Below are 8,952 nucleotides of genomic sequence, written 5' to 3'. Positions count from 1 at the left end.
CAGAGGAACACTATTCCATGTTTATTTACTCAGACACGTCATGCACCGGTGGGGATTTGGCTCCCACCGAACAACAGGCTAAAACATCATAAAGGAACCCGGGCTTTGGATTCTGATGAAACTATACTTTGTTGTTGAAACTGTGCAGAGTCCACCTTTACCTTCACCTGTTCAGAAGCCGTGCTCCCACAGGTCAGCTTAATGAGGTCATGAGATGCAAGCTCAGCTTCGGGCTGTCCGTCAGGGCGATGGACAGCACTGGTTGCCAAGGTGTCAGGGCCGGCCTACTATTTCCCTGTCGCCCTGTCTTACCTGTCTGTCTTTTGACCTGTGTGTGTGTGTGTGTGTGTGTGTGTGTGTGTGTGTGTGTGTGTGTGTGTGTGTGTGTGTGTGTGTGTGTGTGTTTCTGTCTGTCGTGTTTTGTTTTGTGCTTTGCCTCAGGTGGTAATCTGTGTTGTGGTGTTGGGAGTGGGTAGTATGGATTTTTCTTTTGGGGGGTGGAAGAGTGTTCCATCCAATTTTTGGCGGATGAATCACGCTAAGCGCTTGGCAGTTGGTGTGGCAGAGAACTCACTGCCCGAATTTCTCAGCAACATGTTACACAACGCAAAGATGCATATGGAAATAAAACGAACAACTTGAAGACTATAGGTTAATGTGTGTTATTGCACGTTGCTTTGTTTGATCACCACAAAGGAGAGGCTATTTCGTGGTTTAAAATCTACTTTTCGTTGGGACTACACAGGCTGTTGTGTTCGAAAACTGTGAAAATCTGCACAACCCTGAAGTGGCAAACAACAACAGATGCAAAGTGAGGGGTTTGTCATTGCACAGCATCCAACAGAGTCCCCTCATCGCCTCCCTTTAGCTCCGGGCTGTGCAGAATGCCTGTATGATGCGTTGATGCAGCATTAGCATGAAATTACATACACACCTAATAACAGCTCAGAGCGAATTTGGGGGAAATACCTTGGCCAGGCCACAAGTATGCCACACGTGCAGGAAAAAAATGGCGTGTTGACACCATGAGCTTAAAGTATAGCTTGGCTAAATTCACCGGAGACGTCAATCATCTGTAGGAGTGGGAGCGCGTGCCTGTGATGAAATGGCGTCCATGCACCGTTTCAGGATGGTGTGTGGGGGGGGGGGGCAGCTTGCATATCATATTGTCACTCGTAATCTCCACAAAGATTTTTCTAATTAAACACAACCCTCAAATCAAGCGGACGGGGCAGCTCTTGTTTTTGTAACGGAAGGAAGGTGCCCATATCATCTGGATGTTTCCGGAGGGTGGTCAACGCGATGGCGGCACGGCGGCGCCCCACAGGCAAGAAGGTTGTGGGTTCGAGCCCCGGGGTAGTCCAACCTTGGGGGTCGTCCCGAGTCGTCCTCTGTGTGGAGTTTGCATGTTCCCCCCTGTCTGCGTGGGTTTCCCCCCACCGTCCAAAGACATGTAGGTCAGGTGAATGGACCATACTGAATCGTGTGTGTGTGTGTGTGTGTGTGTGTGTGTGTGTGTGTGTGTGTGTGTGTGTGTGTGTGTGTGTGTGTGTGTGTGTGGTGGTGGGGGGTCCTGTGATGGCCTGTCCAGGGTGTCTCCCCGCCTGCTGCCCAATTACTACTCGGATAGGCTCCAGCATCCCCGCGACCCTGAGAGCAGGATAAGCGGTTCGGGTAATGGATGGATGGATGGATGGATGGAAGAAATAAGCAGAACTTCACCTGCTGAGCGGACACCGCAGGCAGGGGGCGCCAGCACGGCGGAGGGGGCCAAACGCCGGGGACGCGGACACGCGCGTATCGTGGCAGTGTGTACACCGCGCTACTGAGCGTGGATGAAGCGGAGTGAGAGAGAGTGTGTGTGAGTGTGTATGTGTGTGCGTGTGTGTGTGTGTGGGGGCTCATTTCTTGTTTCGACCGGTTTCCCGAATTTCCTTTTCTTCTCCCCCCCCTCTTCTTTCTTTCTTACCTTGATGCTTTAGCGCCGCCGTGGTCAAACAAACCCCCTCTAAGTCTAAGGAGACACGCCGGCTCCTGGTTCCGATCCTGGTGGGGAAACGTCAGGGAAGCGGGGACGATGCCGGGCTCGGCGGCGTCTCTCTCGGACCGGCAACCTCCGCCGGGTCACGGACTGCGGGGCGCTGCTGCTGCGTGCTCCCCGGCCGGCGGCGACACGATGATGATGATGATGATGATGATGTCCGGATCAGGCTCAGTGGTTTTACCGGCCGGGATGATCAATCCGTCGGTCCCGATCCGGAATATCAAGACGAAATTCGCCGTTCTCGTTGGACTGATCCAGGTCGGGGAGGTTAGCAACCGGGATATCGTTGAAACGGTGCTGAATTTGGTAAGATGATTTACTCATACCGAGCTGCCCCCGAACCCCACTCGTCAACCCGGCCGTGCTGCGCGTCGTGGTGGTCACTGTTTTGCGGCGTGATCGGACGGCGGGGGTGGGGGGGCTTCGTACCCCCTCGTGCTAAACCGGGGGGTCTTTAATATTCCGGAGAGTTGCGTTGCAAGACCCCCGAAATTGGTTTAAATGCGTGAAAAGTGACACGCGCACGCACGGCCGGGGTGAGGGGTTAAAGCGCGCGGCCGCGATGCTCAAGTTTGTAACTTTAACAACTTCGCAGCGTGTGAGCGTGCAGGTCTTTAAAACGGACCGCTCGTGCGGTCTCGCCTGAGTTTGGCAAGACGCGTTTTTACGTCTTCGTCCGGCAGACCTGCGCAGGTGCTGCATGCTGATGAGACCGCCGGGAGGAATGATGTGCAACGGGATTCTGCGCAACATCACAAAGCCCATTCTTGCTGGAAAGTCACTCATTTTTCATAGGTGTCAGTTTTATTTCTGACATGACGCCCCCCCCCCCAGGGAGCTGGTATAGAGGCGCAGAGTGGCGCTTGAAAAAAACGTGCCATGAGCTGATCGACGTGGTCGGCCCAACTCTCCAGCCCTACCTTCTGTGTTGGACGGGGGATGTGGATGATGTAGATAGAAACTTGATAGAAACCCTTTCCCGGTTTGCTATGATGTTGCCGATGCTCAGTTCAGGTCCAGTAACCCCCAGAACTTCTCACTGACCTTTGCTCAGGTTCAAGTCTGACAGCACAAAAGATCAAACTCCCGGTGATGCACTGGGCGTATGGCTGCTATAATGCCCATCTCTGTTCCTATGTTTTGTGATTCAGCTGAACGTCCGTGTATTATTATATGCATTACTGAACGGCAAGGCAGGAGTATGAATGGTGGTGTGAACGATGATGGTCAGGCAGGTGGACCCGTGCAATGACAAGCAGCGGCTAATGCATCAGGGCTCATTTGTAGTGACGACCTCCCTTTTATCAGCAGGTGTAGTTTCTAACTCAAATTTACCTCATTTTGAAATATGCGATGTAACGAGATTGAAGAGCATGTGATTAGCCAGTACATCTCATTTACCTCCGTCAAGTCCAACCACTGCGGGGTACATCAGCAGACGTCAACAGCCAGTTTCACAGTTCTTGGTTTCCTCTTGTTAGCGCACTAAAGATTACTTATGGCCTGCTCTGTCACGACCGAAAGCCACTCCGTGGAGCAGGATATATTGTAGCCCCTGGCATGTAGAGGCACGAGAACAGTGCTGCAATGGCTTGACTCTTTGACACCTTGTCCCCGACACTTGCTGTGCAATTTCCGCTGGAAATGTGACCAGATATATTGTGCCATGCACCCCGTGGTCCATATTCGACAGTGATTTTCAACCATCGGTTCTTCCTTGCCTACTTTCAACTGAGCGTATTTGATGCATGTTCACTACATGCACACATTATGTATGTACGCCACAGAGGCACACAGGGTTTACTGGGAAAGAAATTCAGCCCCGGATTTATCCGCTGGGACCGGACCGCCCCCCCGGGGGGGGGTGATTACATATGTACTATATATACGACAGTCAGTTACAGTTGGGGGGGGGTAATGTAATTACAGCCCACTAGATTTAGCACCCTAGTCCTTGCTGGACTAGTCTTTGTCTTTTGTTGTTGACAGGTGTTTCTGAACGTATTCAAAGGCTTTTGCAGTGGAAAGCGGCATATCATATTTCAGAAGACGCATACTTTATTGTAACAGGGCATCAGCATGGCTTCAGTAGTGTAACCGGTTATTTTCTTGCCCGGTGCGGGATTCGATACGAGGTGTACTGCACCACAAGGCGACATCACTAACCGCTCGGCTAAAGGGTCAGACCCGTTAGCTAGGGGCTAACGTGTCTTATTAGTAGTTTACAGTCGTCACCCTCCCCGGAAGCGCGCCCTCGCGCTTTGTCATTCCCGTGCTCCGAAGAGACTTCTGAGGATCTGCACACTTCCGGATCCCATCGCTGCCACCAATGTAACCGAGGGTTTGTAGATGTCGCCTATACTGTATGAAACTATAAAATAACAAATACGGAGGTTCCACTTTCACACGAAGACCACTTTATTTGGATTCTTCCCCCAACAGAACTCCACAGCAACAACACTGCGTACAGCACTTCCGCTCTCTCTTCAGCCTTCAAAATAAGAGCTCAAGGCATATACTCTGGCAACAGCTTATAACAGGAACTTAAAATCACTAACAGGCAAGTCCAGAAAAATAGGTTACAATAGTAACAAGTAGCCTATCAGTGGGGTCGTTTTGTAACCACAAGTTACAGCAGTCTTAGCTGCATATGTAGCCTAGCCAATATATTTTAACGTCCATTTTACCGCTAAAGTCTGCGCCTCTTAAATATCGTTACTGGCCACAAGAGGGTGCTGATGTGCAAACAGTATGTTGACCCCCCCCCCACAGCGCGTGCAACTGCCGTCGCGGGCTATGCGTCACAAACGCCTGGAGAGGAACGTTTAGTAGGACGCGCTCAGAACCATTTTTTTTTTGTTGTTGTTGCTGCTCATAACTAATGTATAAACTCACGGAGGACAACAAATAACGTTAAATAGGTGAGGAGGACATGCCATAGCTAGCTCGCAACTGATGTATGGACACACGGAGGACAACAAACAACGTTAGAGAGGTGAGGACGCCAAATCTAGCTAGCTAGTTTTACTCACGACACTCTTAGGATATGACTAATCCCTGGAACATAATCGCTATTTGCTGGTGCCCCGCCTCTCTCGTTGAACATTGCCGCGCTCCACCTACCGCGCCGTGGGTCTGGACGTGGGTGTGTGCCGCTAATGTCTGCTTCGTTCTTCCCCCTCTATTTTTTGCCCCCTCCCTCTTTACTTTTCGATGTTTTCTTGTCCATGGTTTTCGTTGGCCAGCTCACTGCTGCGCGCTGCTTTTACATTAGTCTAGACCAGCGTTTCCCAACCCAGTCCTCAAGGAACACCTAGCCTGCAGATTTTCTACCTGTTTGTAGTCATTCAACCAATCAGCAATGAATTATGTCAGATGTTGCACACCTTGCATAATTAAGTGCCGTGACATGATTGGTTGAGTAGGTGCTACCTATACAGTGTTACTATGAACATCTGCAGGATAGCGTTCCTTGACCGGGTTGGGAAACGCTGGCCTAGAACGTTAACGCGCATTAACGAACTTGGTTGTGATTGGCCAATGAGCCCAGTCCCGGAACACGCACGCAGCACGCTCTCATGCGCACTCCGAATGACAGGCACACACGGCCTTTTATGGATTTTTTTTTGAAGATCCACCGGTCATCGTGCCGGTATGCCCGATGGCCAGTGCATCACTGGATACACATGTAGGAAGTAGATTTTACGTACAATAAAAAGAACACAGTGTAACCTGAGATTTATATTTCTTGGTTACACACTACGTAAATTTGAATGCTAAATTAGTGTAATTATCAGATTGTTTCTTTTATTATTGTGAGTCACTTCTTATACCAGAGAATGTGACTTTTCCCCACTGGAGTAAGCCAGAAAAATGCCTACTTTCTGAGGGTCCTCATGTGTGAACTTGAACTATAGCCTTGGTATTATCTATTCAATAGTGGCACTTCATTTTGGGCATGATATAGATCTGGATTTTATCACAAATTAGGGGTTTAACGAAGCATCACCGCAAGTGATGGCAAGTAATTTTATACACTGTAAGAGTTTTTTGTTGTTGGGATACTTGACATTTAAGAAATGAGGACACGAAGGGCAGCAGTGCTGTGGTGATGTCTGTTCTTCATGCATTGCTATCCCATTGTCCACTTTCCTTTGTGCCTTGTTTCGTTATCACTAAAGTCTTTCATCAAGTGTTTTATTTCTAAACCTGTTGCTTCACTGTCTGGCCTTGTCCACTTGGCACCTGTTGTATACTTACCCATCCTGTAAGAGGGTTACCTCGATGTACTTCCCAAGGTTTCTACCCAATTTTCTTCCTGAAAGGTTTTCTTTTCTTCCTGTGGAATTTTCCTCATCCGAAACAGGGGTCTAAAGGATAAAAGGTGTCATCTGATGCTGTCGCTGTATCTATCTGTTTCTCTTTGTGTGATTGTAAAGCCCCCTGAGACTCTAGCTGTGATTCAATAGACTTGACTTGACAAGAACACAGTATTTTAAAGTATAAAATATTCAAGAAAATACAACATTATCTATAAAAAGGTATCTAAATACCTATGAATATAGAATACCAAAATAGCTGAATTGGGACAAGTAAGATGGCGTGAAAGGTTTATCTGTGCACACATTGCAAACAGAATTAACAGTTACAAATATACAATGTCCACATTTAGGGATACTTTACAGTATTGTTGACACATTTAGGTTTGTGCTTGTAAGAGACATACTGTGCTGTACTAGAGTAAACTCTTCCATTGAAATTTGGCTTGAATGTTAAGGGAAATGTTTATCATGCCCCCTTCACGTCTAAGGGGCACGATAAAGTTGGGTATCCTAACGTCATTCTGCTATAAACCTGCTTGTAATACTTTTGTCAGTCCGAATATAAAGCTATGCGGAGCCTGCAACAACTACCCCTCCAGTTTTCAACATCAATCTTAAATACAATCTGCTAATGGGGCAACTGGCAATACTTGCATGAAATAATTTGCTCAGCAGTTCATGAATTGGTACGTTCATAGATAAAAATGGAAAACTGAACTTCCTGGCTTGAAATGACCAATACACAACCACGATGAAAGCAAATTTTATTAGCAATTATAGACCTTGATGAAAAGAGGATGGTGTGGAAAGTGTTTGACAATCCAAATTTGCTATTAGAGCGATGTATACTCACACCAAAAAACAATATTTCTGTCTGCGTTATGAAATGACCTCTGTACTCTGGGCTGCAGTCATTTGGTTCCTCTTCAGATCGATTGATGGGGATTCTGTGTTGACTTCTTCTGAGGTTGCCACTATGGCCCCAGGTAAGCCCCCCATTTTGAATTGAGGCAATGAGCCTGGCAGAACTTGGTATCGGCAAGTTACATCAGTTATCGGTTTACTGCATTTTGGTACATGGCAGCCTTAGTTTATTTAATGGTGGAAAACAACTGGTTCTATCTAAGTCACTTCGCCCATTGAACCCAAACCCATGGTCAAAGTCTGTACTGTTTAGCAAAAGTAATGGATTGGATCAGTATTCAGTATCGCCCAATACTCAAAAGACTTCACAGTGAAAAAGCGATATCCATGTATCCCCATTACCAACCAGCACAGCGGAAAGGAAATACTCTTTGGTATCTGTTTTTGTGGGATGTTTTTCGATAGAGAATCTAACAAAATACCAGGCAGCGTTCTCAGCTTGTGTGGAAATGGAACTCAGTTCTTTTTACATTGCTAATTATGTCACTAGTATGAATCATTCATTCATCTCTCTGACAAAGGAAAACACTTGATTGCTCAACACCCGACAGCTCCACAGCCAAAGTCAAGTATGATCTTTTTGATAATGAGACGTGTGGGAGGGATGGGAAAAGGCAAGTGGCATTCAGAGAAGTGGGGAGGGGGGGGGGCAATGGTGTTTGTATTGAGATTAAGCAGTAAATGCTTCCTCACTTCCTGTCTTCAGCTGGTTGATATCAACAAAATATGGGCGAATAATAAGTGTCTCTTTCTGTTGCAGTGGGTCAGAGTCATTGTCAAGTTTATCCAGGCTTTGCTATTAATAAGCTTTGACTTGCTGGCTACAGCTCTTCCCAGGAACATAGGCCAACACCACTCGCAACCTGAGGTTTTAAAGAGGCTTATTTTCCCACTAATTACGGAGGATCGCTTTTCTTGCTGCAACATTTCCTTCTCACCTGTTTCAATATTTTTACTAGGGCTGGGCAGGGATTTGATATTAGCATTTATTGTCTTTGTATTGGAGTGAAATTTGTATAGCTTATTGTCATATCGGAATGCAGTTTTGTTGTCCAAATTAATGATAATGAAAATTTAGGCTATGACTTAAAGTGTCTCATTAATGAGGTCTGAAATATTTGAAGAGCGTGTTATTTGAGAACTAGTTTTGGTTTGACACTATACTTTGCATTACCAAACAATTCAACGGGGTGACCCTCAGTTGGATTCTTAAATGTGGTATTTCTACATAAGTGAGCAGCTATTGTGATATATGAATGTATGTATATGTGTATGTGTGTGTATGTGTGTATTTGTGTATGAATGTATAAGTTGTGGAGTGGGTGGAGAAGAGTGTCAGGAGTGATTTGCAACAGAAGGGTACCAGCAAGAGTTAAAGGGAAGGTTTACAAGATGGTTGTGCGACCAGCTATGTTGTATGGTTTGGAGACAGTGGCACTGACGAAAAGACAGGAGGCGGAGCTGGAGGTGGCAGAGTTGAAGATGCTAAGATTTTCACTGGGAGTGATGAAGAATGATGGGATTAGGAAAGAGTATATTAGAGGGACAGCTCAGGTTGGATAGTTAGGAGACAAAACAAGAGAGGTAAGATTGAGATGGCTTGGACATGTGTGGAGGAGAGATACTGGGTATATTGGGAGAAGGATGCTGAATATGGAGCTG

The 8,952-nt window shown here is 46.8% G+C and overlaps 1 protein-coding gene across 5 annotated transcripts in view; it reads left to right on the top strand.

The window, feature by feature from the left end:
• The first annotated feature begins 2,077 nt into the window (after positions 1-2,077).
• Positions 2,078-8,952, top strand: part of nbeab (neurobeachin b) — a 338,760-nt gene continuing 331,885 nt past the window's right edge. For 4 of the 5 annotated variants that reach the window (XM_056283780.1, XM_056283777.1, XM_056283779.1 and 1 more), the window contains exon 1: positions 2,107-2,350. In XM_056283780.1, the coding sequence (XP_056139755.1) occupies positions 2,177-2,350 (174 nt within the window). In that variant the 5' untranslated portion in view covers positions 2,107-2,176. Of the gene's footprint in view, positions 2,351-8,952 lie in introns of all 5 variants that reach the window. The other variant, XM_056283778.1, reaches the window with a different exon arrangement.

The sequence above is a fragment of the Lampris incognitus genome, chromosome 7 (assembly GCF_029633865.1).
Source record: "Lampris incognitus isolate fLamInc1 chromosome 7, fLamInc1.hap2, whole genome shotgun sequence".
Classification (NCBI taxonomy): Eukaryota; Metazoa; Chordata; class Actinopteri; order Lampriformes; family Lampridae; genus Lampris; species Lampris incognitus.
This window is presented reverse-complemented; position numbering and strand designations above follow the sequence as displayed.